We start from the raw sequence: 19,336 nt of genomic DNA on the forward strand, positions 1-19,336 counted from the left end.
TGGGCTGTAGCATCCTCTAACTACACCGAATCACCCACAATGCTAATTTTAAACAACTGAATGAATGGAAGCTGTGGTTGATGAAAAAAAAAGACGTATTCTCACTTCATATATTCACCTGCTGCAGCTGCACCATGTCAAGAGTTTTGATGACAGGTTCATATAGAAAAGAAAGAAAGAAAAAAAGTTATGCCTCAGTTGAAAAAAAGCAACTGAGAACAGGAAAAAATAAAGTAATCGTGAGGAAGTTACACCTTACTGATCACAGGAAGTAGACGCTGTATATTCTGTAGTGTTCTGTTGACAAGAGCATGAGAGCAAGAAACTCAGAGAAGCAGGATGGTTGAATTTGGATGGATTCAAATGTATTTTTTGCTGCTGCAGATAACAGGTAACATACAACACACACACACACACAGTTTAAATTTGTATCTCAAATCATCCTCACACTTACTATGAACATAATTATCTTTTTATTATTTGATCTAATTCTAACTTTTCATCTCATCTCAGGAGCACAAAACAGACAGTATTTGCTTTACATCTTTGTCAGAGTTGGAGATGAAGTCACTTTGCCCTGTGAAAATGTGATTGGAAATAGGTGTAACTGTGACGGCACTACCTGGATGTTCATCGGTCCAAGACACACAGCGTCAGTAGAGTTGGTTAAACTTGGAAGGACTGAAAGCGATCCAGTATCTAAACCAGACAGACTGAGTCTCACAGCAACCTGTTCTCTGGTTATAAAGAAGGTCACAGATGAGGATGTTGGTCGTTACAGCTGCAGACAGTTTGACAGATCAGGACGACAACGAGGACCAGACACTGATGTTTATCTGTCTGTTGTTACCAGTGAGTATTTCCATCATAATGTTTTCAGCTCAAACTGTCTTGTTAGAACAAAATACTGAAACATTACAATAATTCTGATTACAGTGATGAAGTTCATTTTACTCTTGTTGTCTTTCTCTCACAATATCTCCATCTTCACCAGTGACTGAATATGAGGACGGTGATAAGGTGACATTAAACTGCTCAGTGTTGACAGATGGACGGTGCAGATACACAGTGAAGTGGCAGCTTAAGGATGTGGATCAGGATAACAAAGACTTGACAACATCTCGGTCTGACTGTTCAGCCAGCGTGAGCTTTACAACATCTCATTTTATTCACATGCCGGAGAACTATGGATCATTGAAATGTGAGGTGACGGATGGTTACACTGGAAAAGTGCAGCAGTTTATCTTCAGCCCTCAGACATCAGGTCAGAAAACAGGTGAGAATATGATGAGCCGTTTAAAATCATTCTGATGTGAAAAATAAATAGCTTTTGTTTATTTTATCAGCTGGAGGTTTTTAGATGACACCATTCTTTTCTTATTTCTTAGCTAATACAGATGGTGAACGTGACATTTTATCATTGAACAGTTTGTTGGGTTGTGTCATTTAGTTTGTCCAGGTGAGGAACCAAAATCAGCACCAACAACTAAATCAACAACGGCAAGAACAACAGAGAAAAGCACAGTAAGAGTAACAACAAACCACACAGGATCTTTAAACAAAGACACAAATGAAACATTAGAAGGTAATGACTCAACATCTCATATCTCAAGATCAGTCTTAGACTCTGTTTGGGGTTTGGCAAACCACACTGCAACCAGAAATGATCAGAGTTTTGATTATCTGTTCCAGACTGGTGGTGCATCGTTGTAGCTGTGGGTTTAGTAGCACTCGTGATCACTGTTGTTGCACTTGTGAGATGGAGGAGAACTAAAGGTGAGAATATACACAGGTTTTATCAAGATAAACTGTGATTTTCACTGTGGAGACTGAAGTCGACTCTCTTGTCTTTTCAGCTAACAAAACATGGATATATGGCAACATCGTGAGTTTAAAGCCTGAATAATCAAATGTTTGTTTATGTGTGACTTGACATTGTAAATCTACACTAATATTATAAAAATGATTCCATACAGAGAATAATAATAAACCATTGTACTGTATTTTATTGAATGAAAGTAACATTCAGATCAGTGTCAGGACTCAAGGTTTCCCAGCAGAACATTGTATTGTAATGAGATGATCAGTGTTATTCACGTCACCTGTCAGTGGTTTCAATGTTGCAGCTGATCAGTGTAAACACAACTATGTTATATGAGCAAAATATTAGGCACACCGAACAGTATAATGTAGGGCCCAATGCTTGATTTTGTCCCACTAACACGACGATCCAACCATTAAGAACATAACATAGATATACATATTATATTTCAGTACAATGCACATGTGTTGATAGTGTTGTGCTCCAGTAAAATGTGCATTAACTGAACTGTGAGATGCTTTCTGACCAAATGTAACCACTCTGTTTTCGTCCAGGGTCCGGCCTCCATCCCTGCAGTGACTCAGTCTGCTCCAGAAACGGGTCAAGAGGACTCGGTAAGGGCACACACTACACCCCAGTGCAGAGTTACACCCACTGAAATGTGTGTTTGATCTCTGAAATACAACTGTGAGAAACACTCTCACACCCCGGAGCAGCAATTTCCTGCTGCAAGAGCGAGAGAGAGGGAAGGAAACTGATGCAACTGGACTCAACCAGAACAGAATAAGTCTAAGGGTCATCAGTGTTAAAGACTGGGCCAAACTTTTTCAAACAGTTTGAGACTGACACAAGATACATAAGATAACCTCCTCAGTCCAGGTCACTGAGCAGACATTATTTGCCTTCACTGTGTAGGCTGATCCTGAGGATGGTGTTTGCTACGCCTCCATATACATTAAGAAGACCGACAGTAAAGTTGTATTGGTTTTGTTAGGGACAAAAAGCTCCTGTGTTGTTGGGGATTGTGGTTCCATCTTCTAGCATTGCTCTTGATGTTACTTTTTGTCACGTTGTTTCCCTCATGTTTCCCAGGATGATGAAGATACAGCCATGTGAAAGCTTCTTCTCCGATGATCCCAGCGACTTCTACGCCACCGTCAACATACCAAAAAAATAGTTACAGAACACATGATTTAAATTACTCTGTCATATTTTACATTATTCGACTGATGAGCTAAAGCTGGCTAGAATCCACCCATTGTGTTTTATTGTGTAATTCTTACTGTTTATCTTTGTCCAAATCTTGGAGAGTGTTTCATATATTATCCTGATGCTTGCACTCAGTTCTTTCATAGCATGCAGCTGTTTTTTAATGTTGCTCTGTTACATTTCAGTGACTTTTCATTTCCAGGATTTATTGCTATAAAATGCTTTTTGTCCACAAGGTGGCAGAATAGGTTAACTAACCAAACAAGTCATAGGGCTGGTTGCTTTAAACATAAATAAGCATAATATATTCACATACATTGCTGACATTTACTGTAAAGGAACACTATGCAACGTTTGCTGAGCAACAGCGCCCTCTGTAGCCACTAGTGGTGATTAACTCTGTTGGGCTCAGAGCCTGAGGAGTTAGAAGTAGTAGGTAACAGTTAAAACATTTAGAGTTTTTACCTTCTTGTGTTGAATCTGTTTATCATTTAAATATGTGCCACATGTCAATGTTGTCATTTTAACATTTAAGCATCTGTTCAGCTAAATTTTAATATCCTAATATGAAAGTGCTTCTGTCTAAACTGAAAGGTGTGATATGATTTCCTTTATTTGGACAGAGTAAGCAATTACATCATTTGTATTTTGTATCTGTATTAAACATCTGAATGAGTAAGAAGTGTATAAATCCAAACGTAACCTGCAGCAGCTTATATACACCATCACATGTCAAAGTGGGTGGTTGTCAGTAATATACTCTTTCTACACAAAGATAGCATATGACAAAAGAGGAAAACTGTCACTGTGGGGAACTGATACCGACAAGCCACAGACATTTTGCTAAGAAGAACCAGTTCAGTGAAAACAAGAGTCAGAACAGAAAAGAAACAGAAAAATGGTTGAATTCAGATGGATTAAAATGTTTTTATTTCTGATACTGGTCCTTCCACTTAGAGGTAAGAATATATTTTCTAGAGCACTTTACACAACCTGATTAATATGAATAGTAGAAATAGTACTTGATTACTCCATGCTGTTTGTTTGTAATGTGTGGTGAGTTCAGTACAATCTTGGAAACCAAGTTTTAAGTTTTAGAGTTATGTTGTATCTGAAATGATACTGATACTAATCAGTGTAGGAAATTATCAGTCATATTCTTACTTTAGTTTATTTGTTCATGTTTCTCTTGTTTCCTTCACAGCACTGACTAAACAACCTCCTACCTCCTTCATTGTCAGAGTTGGAGATAAAGTCACTTTGCCTTGTGAAAATGTGAGAGATGATCAGGATCAATGTGATGGAATCAAGTGGCTCTACAGTAATTCAGAGCGCACAAACGGAGTAGATCTGGTTACATTTGGGAAGACTGGTGAATCAGGGATTTTCAATTCTAAACCAGACAGTCTAAGTGTTACAAAGACCTGTTCTCTGGTTGTAAAGAAGGTCAGAGTTGAAGATTTCGGTCAATATGGCTGTAGATGGTTCAAATCAGGACATTTTAAAGATGCTGTGGTTTATCTGTCTGTTGTTAAAAGTGAGTCAAACTGTCTTGTTAGAACAAAATACTGAAACATTACAATAATTCTGATTACAGTGATGAAGTTCATTTTACTCTTGTTGTCTTTCTCTCACAATATCTCCATCTTCACCAGTGACTGAACAGAAGAACAGAGATCAGGTGACATTAAACTGCTCTGTGTGGACATATGGACAGTGTACACACACAGTTAAATTGCTGCCTGGGGGTAACGATGTGGATGAAGATAATGAAGACTTGGAGACATCACAGTCTGACTGCTGGACCAGTGTGAGCTTTACAATGTCTCACTCTATTTACACTAACTACCAACCATTGAAATGTGAAGTGACGGATGGTTATACTGACAAAGTGCAGCAGTTTACCTTCAGCCCTCAGACATCAGGTGAAAAAACAACAAACTGCATTTGTTTATCTTATGGATTTTTTTTCCTAATGTAGGAAAAACCACAACAGCACCTAGAAAAAATGAGACAACAACAAACCCAGGAGGTATACTTGGTGCATCTCTCAACAGTCTTGAAACGCATATAGATACATGATGTTTAACAGAAATCCTCTCATTCTGTCTCTAGATTGGTGGTGGTACATCATCCTCGCTGTGGGTTTAGCAGCTCTTTTAGTCACTGGTGTGGTGCTCGTTAAACTGAAGAAAAATAAAGGTGGGAACATTTATAGATGAAACTGGACAAAAAGGTTTGATAAACCTGTTTTTTGTGGATGTTAACCAACACTCTCTTTGTCTTTTCAGGGAACAATACACAGATGGATGAAAACATGGTCAGTCTTAAATCTGAATGATAACTCTGGTATTTTTGAACTTAACTTATTTAACCTTAAAAACTCAAGAGACAATATAATAAACTGGGAGAATTCCATATTAGAATGATTTCATAATGTTTGAGACATCCTGGAGGACACTAATAACTACTAAGACACACTTAGTTGTAAAAGTGAAAGTGTAGACCGGAAGGGTAAAAAGAGGAAAATGGAGTCTGTATAAATTCACATAACTGAGCCATCATGTTGTCTTCACTGTGTAGGCTGATCCTGAGGATGGTGTTTCCTACGCCTCCATCAACCACAACAAAAACACCAACAGTAAAGCCCAGGTAAGCTGTCGGTTACAACAGAGGTACTGGTGGATTAACAGAAACGTGTTGTGTTGCATTGAGTTGTTGAACCCTGCCATGGCTTATTTTGTGTTTTTTTTCTTCTTCGATGTATTTCATTCAAGTGTTGTGTTAATGTGGTGCATTGTGTAATCTTTCCTGTGTTGCCTCACTGTTCTGTTGTGTAATTTGTGTGTGTATGTACTGTGTCACTTTTAAAACCTATAGATTCGTGGCAGTGACGATGCTGTGACCTACAGCACTGTGAAAACTCCCTCCTCCTCTGCTGGAGCCTCCACTGATCCCAGCAACCTCTATGCTACTGTCAGCAAACCACACGAATAACAGACCTCAGTATGGTTACATTTGATATCAACACATGTATTTTACAGTGAATTAGTTAAAGCTTTCTGGTGTGAAAACAAAATCAGTCCAAATCCTGAACAGCTAATCTTCATGGACCAACTCAGTTACTTTTGATAGAGCTGCATAACTTCAGCCAGCTGTTATTTTCAATCATTGTAATACTGAATTCTTGTTTTTTATCACAACCAAGTGTTGTTGAAAAAGAAAAGGAAAAAAAAGGCTTTTTGTCCAAATTTCCAGAAGGGGGAGCTGTAAGTTAAGTTACAACTGCAATGTTAAAGTAATAGCCCAATATTAAACTGGTGTATTTCCCTGTAAATAGGACATATTTTGCTTAATGAACTTGATGGCGGGCATATTATTGTGCTGTGGGGGTGATATATTGTTGGGTGGTATTTTAAGGGTAACTCTAATTTATTTTAATCTTTTTTCAAGAATGCATCACCTGTAGATAATTTACATGCAATGGGATCAACATAATCTCTCTCTGTAAGTATTTGTTGGCGACAAAAAATTGAGCGTAAATTAAAACTGATATTCTGTCTGTATTTTGTGAGGTAGCTGCATAGACTTTTGTTGTCAGATTAACTGTAATGTATTCTGTTCAATTCAATTCCATTCTATTCTAACTGTGAGTGTGAACTAACCCTGTCTCGCACCTGAAAATGTACAAAATGTGCAAAATCAACAGTTGCAGTATAGGGCCGAAAATCTCATTTGTTGCAGATTTATCACTTGTTGACGCCTTCGTCAATCAAAATTCACCAATCAGAGAGCGCCGTCACTTCTAAATATGGTAGCGCCTTCTCCTCGGCCCGCCCCTCTTTGTTGGCTGGACCAATGGGAAGCCGCCGAACGTTGGTGGATGCCGGGGATACGAGCAACAGAGAGATTCGGGAGAACAGTCGGTAGCTAGTGGGACCGTTTTATCCCAGTGATTTAATCATGTGAGGGACTGAAGAAGCGCTTATTTTATCAACATGGAGGAGGATTTTCTGAAGAGGTAGTTTATACCGAGGCGCCGCACAGGCTGCTGACGGGGAGGAATGCACCGAGGAGGTCATTTTCCCGGACTGGGGTGGTGGGAGGCAACGGCCCCCGCAGTGTTGTGAGACCGAAGATAGAAGAGCAGTGTCAGCTAGCTAGCAAAACCAAAAGGACTTCCGGGTGGGATTTTCAAAATAAAAAAAGCTCGGACGAGAACTACATTCGTTTGGTTAAGGTTTCTAATGCTGTGCCCTTACCGATGCTCTTAGAACCAGTACACATGAAGAAGTAAGGGGCTCATGAGTTTGCCGCAACGATTCGTAGTACTTATTCTTAATATACGCAAGAACGACAAACCTATTGCTTTTACTTTGAATGGAACCAATTGTATTTTCAACCCAACGGCCGTAAGCTCTTGCTAGCTTGACATATACAAGAAGGGGTGAAGTTACAAAGCCTCCAACCAAAACAAGACTTCACACAGCCTGTGATGGACAACGACGCCTTGTTATGAATGGGACCTACCTCGTCTCACTGTGTGTTTATCGAGTCAAATGCCTTTTAAACCGGAGGGTTCGTCGTTTATTTGAAATCGGAGTCCCGGTGGAAAACACGGTACGGTTAGTTTAATAACGGTTGACAGATTTCTGCAAATTCACCCGAACGAAAAAAAAAGCCAAACAAAACATATCGATATAAACATGTGCCTATGTGTGGTAACTTACTCAAGCGAGTTTGGAAGTCGTTTTTGTTCTGCAGTGTGGTTAATTTTGTACATGCTGTCACTGTAATATGATTTTAAAGAAGCTAGCATGTATGACACTGTTGAATGAGTTCATAGGGTCCTTTTCGGTTCTGGAGGGTCCTTTGATAACACCAGGACTTAAACTGTCCGCATTTCCTTTATTTTACTATAACCTCTTGCCATCGTACTATGCCATCGTGCATTTTACACCTGTATTACTCTAGACTACTTGTGTGATTCTTAATATTGATTTTTATCATGTTTATTAGGATTTTGCTATCATCCACTGTACTACTGTAGAATGTTCTGTTGGACATTTTGGATCCATGATGTGTCTACACAGATTTTTAGTTTTTGCTCATTTTTCTTACATTTGTTGAAGGGTTTCTGTAAAAGAAATAAGCCTTGGTCAACTGTTGCTACATTGAAGAGGCTTTTGCCTCCCTACAGGGATTTATAGTTCTGTAGTTGAGGCTTGGTACTCTGCTGTAGCACTATCATTCCTCTTCCAAAATAGGAAAGGCACAGATCTTCCTTGGGTGTACCATCTTGGCTGGACGTACCTTATAAAAACACAACTGTACCTTTATGTAAACATTGTTTCGAAGTGATTTTTGCAGTACAGAAATTCACCTGTGCTGTAGAACTATTTCAGAAACATGTTTGCTGTATTGCAGGCCTGATTTGAGGATTCAGAAAGTGTTCTGGTGATGCTGAAGTTTTTTTTTCTATGCCAGGTTTGCCCTTGAAAATCAAAATGTACTGCCCAACACTGACAAACAAGGAGAGGCTCTCGTAGCTGGGGAAGGATTCCCTGCCCTGACTTTTCCTCCTCTTCTTGGCCCTCCTGGGATCAATGACTGGCCCCAACTCCCCAAGCCGGGCCGGCACCTCCCCGGCCAAGCTGAGCAGGCACGGCCGGTCAAAGAGCACCAGCTCGCACTGCCTCCTCCGCTGCAGCACCCAGGAGGAATCCTCAGCCTCCCCACCTAATAACAGTTCCCGGTCCCCAGGAGAAGAAGAGGAGAAGGATGGAGGAGTTCTTTTCTATGTCAACCGGACTGGTTTTCCCATTGAAAGCATCACCTGGGAGAGGATGTGGTCCCATGTGGCTGCCGTGCACCCCGAGGGACAGGATATGGTGGATAGGATACGCAATGCTGCATACCTCCCCAAGGTAAGCTCGCTAGATTAGAGCTGTAGACAAACTGCACTACATTAGCTGTAATTTTTGACTGCTTACTAGCATACTGGATATTTATGTTGTTTATGTTGTTTCAGATTGTTGTTTGATCGTTTGTTTTCATGATTTCCAAGCACATCCCCTTGTCATTAAGTGTGTTGAAGTTTTTCTGACAAGTGCATTGGCATTTTGGAGGTCTGTTGTCTCAGTGCTGCTTTGACAGACCTGTCTAAAATCAGTTACATTCACAGAAACAGACAGCTGAATTCCTGCCTCATTTCCCTGCTAGTCTATTTCTGAAAGGCATCATATGGGGCTTGTCCATTTCTGTGTTTGGCAAAAAGTCTTATTTCTAGCATTTTTTCTACAATTCATCTACACTGTCACTATACTATACTATATTATAGTATAGTATATGTACCATTTCAGTAGCTCATGAAATGTACCATTTCAGTAGCTCATATTATATACTATACTCACTATACAATGAATAAAAACACATGGCAAGAGACTAGTGGGGATATGTGGCTGGATTTTGCTGGCTCCTATCAGTGTTCAGTATTATGTTTTATTTTAGGAGTATGTAATTGTGTGTTTGAAGTTAAAAACTTGAAAAATCAACACAGTTGGACATGAATGATGTTCACATGACAGCAGAAATATGTCAGAGGTCCATGGTAGTGCAGTCTGTGTTAATGGACTCTTTATGCAGGGTTTCCTCATGGAGCCCTCAGGGGTTCCCCGTGGCTGCTGTATTATGAAGGAATCCAAAGGTCTCTAAATTTCTTCAGAGCGCTGGAACTAGAGCTGCTGTGACAAGATAGGATTAATGGGTGTGAGAGCTCAGGGTTCTTCCTGTGGGCACTCAGTATATGATGGTACTGGTTTCCATTGTGTTTGAGATGTGTATTTAGAGTACAAATGTTGGCAGGTCTTATTGTTGCTCTGTTCTTCCTCCGTGCGAGTTTTGTCCTTCAGACTTGATATTTGCAGCACAATGTTTATTTGCGTTCATTTTCACTATCAATTATACTATAGATTATTTCTTATAGATTATTGGCAGGTAATTGTGAAATATCACTATTTCTCAAAGTTCAAGATAACATTTTCAAATTGTGTATTTATTAAAACCACAATATTTAGTTTAAGATTATAAAATAGAAGTTCTCTTACTGTAACAAGCAGATATTTGGTATTTTTTTGTCAGTCAGTTAACTGGTTTTAATTAATCTGCTGGTTAATTAAAACTGTACACTTAGTAGATTAAAAAATGTTTAATCTACTAAGTGTCAGAGAACAATTACAGATGCCTGTTATTATTTTCCAGAGCTCAAGGTGACGTCTTTAGATGGTGCAATGAGGAAATCTTTGACATGTTTGCTTTAAAGAATGACTAAAACAATAATTCTGTTAAAATTCTTCATTGATTTTTTGTTTGTTTGTTGATTTTACTAATTGTTGAGGCTCTAGACTAAACGATTAATCTACCACTTGTTTTTAGCAAAAGAAATATTCAATAATATATTTTTTTAACAAGTATGTGTATCTTACAATATTACGACCTCAAGATGTTCTGTTCTGACATGAAGGAGGAAAGTGCGACAATGATGTGAGTCATGGTGTCAGATGATCTCCCAGTCAGTGTGAGGCGAAGTCGCTGTCTGTGGAGTAATGTGTGTTTTTACAGTTACATGTCTTAGGTGTTAATGTTAACCTCTCGCTCCTCGTCCATAAATACACCGTCACACAGGTGACATACTCACACACTGAAACAAAGCATGACAAGAAAATTCACATCACATTACAATGTGAGCTTACAGCATGTAGAGGTTCATACCAGAATTTCTATAGTACACAGCAGAATCAGAGAAGTGGTGCTGATTAACCAAGTCAACGTCATTTCAGCAGTACACTAGCTATCACTAACATTTAAGTTTGTTAAAATTCAGCAGCAACAGTTTTAGTAGTAATGATAGTAATTGCAGCATCATCACTAATAGTAAAAGTGTCTTCTGCCATTTTCTTTTTTATTGAGCAGAATCCTTTGTGAAGCAGCAGAAAAGTCAGAGGCCTGTGAAAAAAAAGACTTGGTCTTCAGGGTAAATGAAACAGCAGCTCCACACACGATACACATCTCTGTCTGCTGCTGCTCAGGCCCCTCAGCCCAGATTTTCCTCATAGTTTTCTCGTCAGTGATTTGGGTGAATGCTCGTTGTGTTTGAGGCTGAGGAGGAGGGGATCTGTTTCTTGTTTAGCCCTACTAATTGGCCATGTGGTCATTAGTGACCTGGTTGGCCAGCAGCGCCAAAATCCCATGCTGTTGTTCTGGACAGAAGGATGACAGGAGGACATGTGCACACAAACAAACACCAACAATACATGCACATTTAGAGTGTGCACACATGAACCTTTTGTCTGTGTTGTTTTAGAAGCCTTCAGACGCAGCTTTCAAATGTACCATTTCAGTAGCTTATGGGTATCACTGTGAAGTTAGAGCCAACTGTAACTGTGGAGCCACTTGGAAGCATTTTAGGTGAGAGAATACAGTATGTCGCTGTAGGAGTGTGAAATCCGTGTGAGCCAGTTTAGTGTTTTAGGACAGTGATGCTGTAAATATAAAGAAAAACTACAGTTTCCACCTTGGAAAATTCAGAAGGCAATTTTACTATGAATTGTTTTGCAAATGAATTGTTTTTTTTAGTGTGGGTGAACATGAGGTGTCCATTGCTTTACACTGCAGCATTGTTGTATTGTCAGTATGCAACCTGACTCTGGTATGTGTGTGTGTGTGTGTGTGTGGTTACCACAGATACAGTCGCTGATACACTAAATGGTTTAACTGCTCCTGTAGTGAGGGAGAGAAGTAACTTTGTGTGTGATATGAGAAAGAGTTTAAGAATGTTAAAAAAAACATATCAGAATTTAAAGTCTGTTGTGTTAAGAAACAGGCCAGCCAGTGTAGGTTTTATTGTGATTGTGACATTTATTGCAGCTGCTGTGTAGAAGGTTTAACAATAATCAATAATTGGCTATAAATTAGAGACATTTATAGAGTTACTACAGCTCTATGGTGAGGAGAGCTCTATACTATGTTGGCAGCCACCTGACCTGATCTATTTTAGGACGATGGATTACTCGAGGATACAAATCAGTTAGTACACATAGGTCATATAGTTGCTTTCAAAATGCAGCATGTGGTACCTACAAGCAGCCTTCACACAGTATAGGTCTGTGTTATTGTCAGTGACCAGAGTACATGTTGCCTCTGTCTGTGCCCTCATTAACAGAATAGAAGTCTTGGCACAGGGACTAAATAATCCCTCTAATACAATCCGGGTAGTGGATAATCTCTGGATACCAACTGGACTACCTAAAGGTCTTTTGGGAAACAAAACTAGCTAGAACTTGCCTGAGCAAAGATCTCTGTCAGAGCTCTGTAAACAAAACTACAAAACCAAATCTTGTAGATCAAGATATGGATTCAGTATCTCTGAAATATAGATGATTGAAGTGGAAAAGATTTGTAAACGAAGGTCGGTGTCCTTTTACTTTTATCACTTTAGTGTGATAATAATCAGAGACTCTCACTTTTCACTTTTTGAATGTTTTAATTTGAAATAAAAGTATGCCCCTTAAACAAAAAGTGACAGATGTGACCTTTGTTACATAAACTGTACAGTATATTTTGTCACTAAAGAAGTAGGATGGAAGTCATTTTTCATTTCCCTAATCCACTGTGGTCCCATTGTTCTGGAGTAAAACGTTTCTGTTCAAGCTGTGGCAGTAGGATTTTATTTTGGATGGCATTAACAGATTACAGTCTGAAACCAGGCGTTTTTAGCACCAGTTAAAAGAGCTCAATGATGCACAGTAACAATACAGCAGCAAGCAGAAGTGATGCATGATAGATGTGACAAACTAATGTTATTTATGGGTTTTCTTTGTCAGTGTGACCTTGTGTTAACTATGAGGGTCCACATCAAGCCAGGACTGATTCAAAGGACATGTTTTTGTTGTCTGCAGAAGTTCATGTCATTTTGGATAATTCAGGATAGAAATGTCATGTTGTGGATTGAATGGTGGTACTTATGGATGCTTGCCAACATGGATTAGTTTAGACAGATGTGCTCTGAGGCATAGAATTACAGACTACAGCAATAATCTTCAAGAAGGTGTTCTTTAGTATGATTACTGTTGTCCTGCTGCAGATACAAACCACAGCTAAGTAGTACTGAAGTACTATATGTCCTCAGGAAAATGTTGACGTCATCATTTATACAGTCAAAAAACAGGGAGTTTTGTTTGTTTCTTTGCTGTCTGCCCTGCCACACACACACACACACACACACACACACAAAGAGAGAGAGGTATTCCCCGGGATGTCCCGCTCTGCAGGAAATTCGATCCCTCTCCCTCTCCATCTTGTCTGGTTGTTTCCATTTTTAATGCACCCAGACCCAAAGTGCTTTAAAGGTAATAGAGGCACTGCTATCTGTAGTATCTCTTCACCTCAGTGGTACTCACACCTGGTACTGTAATGGTACAAAAAACACATGGCTGCTGAGCTGTGGGAAAATAACCTGTGTTTCTGTTCCACTTCTGGATTTGCACTTGTGTTGGCTGCTCAAATGGATAAAGAGCCTCAGTTCTTTCTGTAATATCATTAGTATTGAGCTGTATCTATGCAACTCTTTAAATATACTAAAACAATTGTAATTAAATAGTTGTTAAAAGGGACCTCTTTTACTTACGTTCTTCTTAAGCCTTGTATTGATTTTGTTGTACTCTGCTTACTCGTGTGACTTTTTGTTTAAACCACCCTCTGCTCCCCAACCCCCACTTCTCTTTTGAACAATTCAAAAACTAGGAAGGTCATAACCAGCACTAAAAGATATCCGTCTTTTCTCCCTCTCTGTGTGTTATCTTTATGTCTCCCTGTCTCTGGTTTCAGTGCCTCGTTTTTTTTTCTCTGTGCTGCTGGCTGGGTCAGGTTAGTTCTAGAGCTCCAGCAGAAAAGAGGCAGACAGAGGACTTTTACACCCAGTGGAGGGTGCCGAAGCTGGGCAACCGACGCAAACATCCCCCCTGGTTCTGGAGTGGAGAACTGAGAAACAAAATAGAGCTGTGTAAAAAAAAAAAGTTGGGAAGCATGAGGGAGGTGAAGAGGAGGGATAACTGAAAAGACAGAGTGACATGAGAGAGGATGGAGAAAGAGGGTGTGTGACCAAGAGAGGGGGGAAGAGATTGAGAAGGGAAAGGGAAGGAGAAAACAGAAAGAAAGATCTGAGATAACTATACAGGGAAAGGACAAATGGCAGAGGACGAAGAGAAGAAGGCAGAGAGAAGATAACAGAAGAGGGGCAGGGTGAAAACAGGAAGCAGATTACTTACCAGTCTGAACTGGGACGATGAAGAGATGCTCTCAATAGAGAGGAGACATGTCAATTGTCACTAAGGAGGTGTTTGAACAATATAATGTAACATTAGGTTGCTGAGAGATGAATTACCTTGTTTAGAAGTTTATGTTTAACATTTAGCTGCCTGTGTTTCCCAGGGTGATGTAGGCTACGCTCACGCTGCACCTGGGCAGACAGTAATTTGACTCCTTAGAATAACGCTGACTCCTGTGTAAGTTGACTCACAATCAGGACATAAAAAACGCTAACAGCCATAACTGCCTGAAAGTCATTAGTGTTCTGCTGTTAACAGTGCTGTGGTTGTGTTGTAAGTAAATTGCATAATATGAGTCCAAAACACAGTCGCCGAATGTTTAGTGCCTTGCTCAAGGACACACTGAAAAATCAAGTGGCTGACTGAATTGTTAACTTCGTCTCTGCGGATTTAAAATTCTCTCCTTTTTGCATGGAGGTTCTGCACTGAATGTGATTGCAGCAGCAGAAAGATGGCAGCTCTGACTGACACTCCTCTGTAGCAGAGAGAAGAGGGTGATAAAAGTGAGGGATCACCACTCATCTCATTCCCTGACCCAGCAGAAAGCAGCTTTGGTGTGTGTGTGTGTGTGTGTGTGTGTGTGTGTGTGTGTGTGTGTGTGTGTGTGTGTGTGTGTGCGTGCGCTGATGCAACCAGTGTGTTACGCCTTAGTGAGGATTTCACTACACAAGAGATTATATGGCAATAAAATCTGCTACTTACTGGTCTTGGTTGGCTGGCAGATTGATTTATGGACTGCATGACTGTTGGCTGATTGTTTTATTTGCTCAGTGATGAGTGACAGGTTGACTGATCGTCTGTCGTCTGGTTTGACGTCTGACCCACTGTTTGCATTAAATGAATGGTTGATTGGCTCAATAACAACATTACTGGCTGAGTAACTTGTTGAATGTCTCCTGTGCAAAATATCTGAATGGCTGACAGCAAATGAAATCACATATATGGTTCTCATTGTGAGTTTTGAGGATTCCTTGGGTGCCATGAAAAGTTTACATAATTGTATTGAGTATGTATTCACATGTGAGTGTCCATAGTGTTTGTAAATGTGGTCATCCCCCACAAATATGTGTGTGAGGTTGTATAAAAAGACAAAGATTGTACCAGAATTTGTAAATGGCTTCTCTAAATGAGTACATCTTAGAAGATCACATGGGTTCCAGTTTTATATCAGGACCCTAGCTTTTTCAAAAACAACAAAGATGTTGTTCTGTTGACTTCCTCCTCAGCTCCCGTATCATGCTGTAAATAAACAGTGAGGCAGAAACACAGAGGAAATGATAGGGCTGCTGCTACGGTTCACCCTTCCTGCACGGCCACATGCACAGAGCACAGAGGAAGTGTTGGTTTGTGTTTGTGAGTCTGACTCACTCTGCTGGTTGTGGTCATGTCCTTTCATAAAGCCACATCTGTGACCCCTGCTTCCTCTCTGAGATGGTTCTTGCTGAGGTGAAACAGCAGCGTGGTTTTATTTTCACCGCAGTGTGGGCGTCTGTAAGCCCAGAGGTCCAAGGTAATTCATACCACATAACCCCCAACATTCTGGGTTAGTGACTGGTTCGTCATGTGTCATCCACTTCTTTATCACATTGGTTCCTGCGGCTACCCACTGTCAGCTGTCTAATAAGGATAAATACATTGGGTTTGTTGCTCTTGTTTTGTTACCACAACGACCACTGGTCATAGCAGTGGTGATAGCTGCAGTAGAAATAACAGCTCTGCAGATGTTTTTCAGTCCTGACAACACTAACATTTTTACATATGAACATTTGGTTTGCAAATGTTCGAATTTAAAGATCTACATCAAGAAACCTTTTAATCTCTGTGGGAGTGTTAGCATCTGTATTAGTAAATCAGTCAGTTACACAGACCTCCTCACTCTCACTAAAGAGGGATGAGCTTCAAATAAGCTTTCTGTAGTTGCTTAACAATAAGAGCAGCCAGGGCTGAGAGTTTCCACAAGCACCTGTGAAGTGCTAGTGACTAAAGAAGAGCCTCGATCCAGGCACAATAATTCCTGGTGGGTTGGAAAGAGTGAACAAGTAAGTCTTTTAATGTGAGAGCTGTATGAAGAAATGAGCAGTGAAGCTTCAGTCAGCATGAGCCAGAATGAGTCACGAGACATTGAGGAGAAAGATTTTTAAAGATGGTGTGGAGGTGGTCTGGGGGCTCTGAACATTACCACATGTTGACTTTGCAGGAAATAATGTGTACAATCTCTCAACACTGTCTCTTTGTCTCTTTCTGTTTCTCCAGCATCCTGTTCCCTCGGTCCCGACCTTCAGACCGTCTATGTCGGTCCCAGACTGGCTGGTGGCCATCCAGAACTACATGAAGGCTCTGCAGTATCCTTTAACACAAACATGTTGCCATGACAACATGTCATGATGAAAGCTGCACCTGTCAGGTGAAGTTAGCTCTGTTTGTGTCTCATCATGTTTGACATTTCTATAGAGAGACCGACATGACACCAACTTCAGGAGCACTGCGTCAGTAGTGGAGGAGCAGATATACAAATATTCTGTTGTCCTTAACATTTCTCTCAGATACAACCATACAGGAACCCAGTTCTTTGAAATCAAGAAGAGCCGGCCACTGTGTGGGTAAGTGGACTGTAGCTTTGAAAATATAATAGTATAATTAAAAAATAACAAGATTAACACAAACATCCAGTTAAAAGAATCTTCATGTAAGCACTTTGGTCTGATCACCCACACACTGAGGTGTTCAAATCTTAATTAACTAAACACTTTCACAAACACATTCTAAAGTTTCTAAGTTTTATTTTATCTCAGTTTGTGTTTTGAGTTAAATGTGCCTGATATCAAGACATGTTTCTTCACACTGACATCAACATAGCTATCAGTAGTGGCTGTAGCTAATCAAGCTTGAGTGACTGTAAATATGTAAATAAGCTGGCAGCAACAACCAATCATGTAACGCTGGTTATTGAGGAGGTGATGTTACTGTGAACCATGTAAATGAGTTAATCAAGTTAGCTGTTTAATCTGGTTACTCACAGTAATCAGGTTATAATGTGGACGTAGTGACTGAAGAGATTTTCTAATCATCTTATTGATGAGACCTTGATCTAATCAGAGCAAAAATCCCAACAGTTGCAGTTGTCTTTTTATTTTGATGAATAGTGATATTTGTTCTGCGTGCACTCAGCGCTCTAGTTTCTCTAACTAAAGATGGCTGATTAGTTAGTTTGATTAAAGGACATCTTTCAGGAAGTTTTCAGAGCCCTTCATGTTTTTAACATTTTATATGATGCTTTAGCTTTGTACTAAAATCCCTGAAATTATGTTTTTCCCTCATCAGTCTACACTCAGTATCTCATAATGACAAAGCAAAATCAGCATTTTTGAAATTTATTAAAAAGGAAAAACTGAAGTAACACAGACAGTAAAGCCTCATATTACATAACCGGGTGTTCACAGTACACTCAGACATTAGCAAATGAAACACTGAAACACTCACTGGTGAAGTGAGTGTTATGTCCTCAATCCATCAAATCCATCAGAAATCCCACATTTTTGAAACATGCAGACATTTGTAAAACTGAAGGAAATCTGGCTGAAAATCTTGTTTGGAGTTGATGTGACCTCGTTTAAATCCTGATGTAGCTCTAGTTTTCCCATGAATTTTAAAATTGAAATGACTGCTTTGAAAATAACAAGTATCTTTTTTTCCACCTCCTCCTCTTGCCCCATCCTCCTCCTGCTCTTCCTCCTTCATATCTTCACTTGTTCTTTTCTTATTCTCTTCCTTCTGTCTCTGGTCCACCTTTCTGCCTCTCCTCCCTCCTGCTGCTCCTCTTTTCCCTTCCCGTTTATGCTGCTTCTCCTTCTCCTCATCGCTGCCTCCCACTCACACTCATCTTCTCCCTTCTCCTTTCTCCTCTTCCTCCTCCTCCTCCAGGTTAATGGAGACAGCAAGAGAGATGATCAGGGAGTCTTTGCCAATCAAATGCCTTGAGGCGGTCATCTTAGGGATGTATCCTTTCCACACACACACACACACACACACACACACACCACACACCACACACCACATACTGGGCCAAAAGGTGATTTTGTTATCTGTGGGTGAAATCAATGAGACACGTTGCTCTAATGTCCTAGTGCCCCCCCCACCACTGCCATGCTTTCTAGCTCTTACTGAACCACGTTGCCTGGCAACAAGCCCACTTCAAAGTTTAACCCCCCGCCATACATACACACACACACAAACACACACACACACACAAGCTTAGTATCATCCGGCAGAGCTTAAATTTTAAAGCAGCAGTGTGTAATTTTTTTTCAACAGCTGTAACATTTAATCGTGAGAAAATCTGCAGTTTTGTTCTTTCACAATAGATTTGTTTTTATTAGAAACTGATCAGATTATTCACTCCACATACTGAAGTTTTGGTGTGACTACAAAGACCATATCATATTTGATCTAGTAGCCTTAAGTCGGAGTTTCAGGTAAAGGTTAATCATTTTCAGGTAAAGACAAAACAGCAACAGTAATACATTCATGCTGCAGCAGTGCATCCAAATAGTTCTCTAAGCAGCAGGTCACATCTCCAGTGGATTGTCAGTACATTTTTGCAGATTACTGAGCTCCGTCCAAATATGAAATTAACCTACAATACAGGATGTATAGGAATTCATATGTGGTACGTGGTGCACACAGTTTGGTCCAACAGTTCTTGGAGGATTTTCACATATCAACAGATGATAGATTTCTCTGTCTGTCTATGAATGGATGGTCCAGTTTCACATGTGCTAGTTTCACAGTGGCTTTTCTCCAGGGCTGTCATGGTGGCTCTTGACAGTGACTTTAATTGAGACTGGCTTTAGCCTACAGATGAAAGGAGGAGAGATGGAGGGAAATAGAGAAAGTGGCAAGAGCTCAACAGAAAAATAGATTA

The 19,336-nt window shown here is 40.0% G+C and overlaps 2 protein-coding genes across 15 annotated transcripts in view; both read left to right on the plus strand.

Annotated features, from left to right (window-relative positions):
• The first annotated feature begins 71 nt into the window (after nucleotides 1-71).
• LOC108887482 (uncharacterized) lies at nucleotides 72-6,597 on the plus strand. 10 transcript variants are annotated; one of them, XR_007813566.1, is made up of 10 exons: nucleotides 72-391; nucleotides 514-852; nucleotides 995-1,276; nucleotides 1,451-1,585; nucleotides 1,693-1,776; nucleotides 1,857-1,885; nucleotides 2,377-2,436; nucleotides 2,915-3,990; nucleotides 4,236-4,568; nucleotides 4,687-4,842. XR_007813566.1 is itself a non-coding variant. In XM_051071689.1 (7 exons), the coding sequence occupies exons 1-7, from the start codon at nucleotides 340-342 to the stop codon at nucleotides 6,026-6,028; spliced, it is 963 nt and encodes a 320-aa protein (XP_050927646.1). In that variant the 5' UTR covers nucleotides 72-339; the 3' UTR covers nucleotides 6,029-6,597. The 10 variants fall into 10 exon arrangements, 3 of the variants coding, with proteins under 3 accessions (XP_050927646.1, XP_018538454.1, XP_018538452.1); XR_007813567.1 differs by having other exon boundaries at nucleotides 4,236-4,496; XR_007813569.1 differs by having other exon boundaries at nucleotides 1,460-1,585.
• Nucleotides 6,598-6,716: 119 nt separating this feature from the next.
• vash2 (vasohibin 2) overlaps nucleotides 6,717-19,336 on the plus strand; it is a 34,648-nt gene continuing 22,028 nt past the window's right edge. For 3 of the 5 annotated variants that reach the window (XR_001961640.2, XR_001961642.2, XM_018682915.2), the window contains exons 1-5: nucleotides 6,827-7,651; nucleotides 8,519-8,958; nucleotides 16,669-16,757; nucleotides 16,959-17,015; nucleotides 18,337-18,411. Coding sequence is in view for 3 of the 5 variants with exons in the window: in XM_018682915.2 (XP_018538431.1) it covers nucleotides 8,638-8,958; nucleotides 16,669-16,757; nucleotides 16,959-17,015; nucleotides 18,337-18,411 (542 nt within the window). In the remaining 2 variants the exon portion in view is untranslated. Of the gene's footprint in view, nucleotides 7,652-8,518; nucleotides 8,959-11,010; nucleotides 11,064-16,668; nucleotides 16,758-16,958; nucleotides 17,016-18,336; nucleotides 18,412-19,336 lie in introns of those variants that run through there. The other 2 variants (XM_051071684.1, XM_051071685.1) reach the window with 2 other exon arrangements.

This window comes from Lates calcarifer, linkage group LG7_1 (genome assembly GCF_001640805.2).
Source record: "Lates calcarifer isolate ASB-BC8 linkage group LG7_1, TLL_Latcal_v3, whole genome shotgun sequence".
NCBI classification, from domain to species: Eukaryota; Metazoa; Chordata; class Actinopteri; family Centropomidae; genus Lates; species Lates calcarifer.

Excerpts from the sequence above, each read along its gene's own strand:
- LOC108887482 (XM_018682936.2), top strand. The coding sequence starts at position 3,930 with ATGGTTGAATTCAGATGGATTAAAATGTTTTTATTTCTGATACTGGTC. Across the intron at positions 5,352-5,614 it reads CACAGATGGATGAAAACATG|GCTGATCCTGAGGATGGTGT; the intron begins GTCAGTCTTAAA and ends TTCACTGTGTAG. Across the intron at positions 5,684-5,911 it reads ACACCAACAGTAAAGCCCAG|ATTCGTGGCAGTGACGATGC; the intron begins GTAAGCTGTCGG and ends TAAAACCTATAG.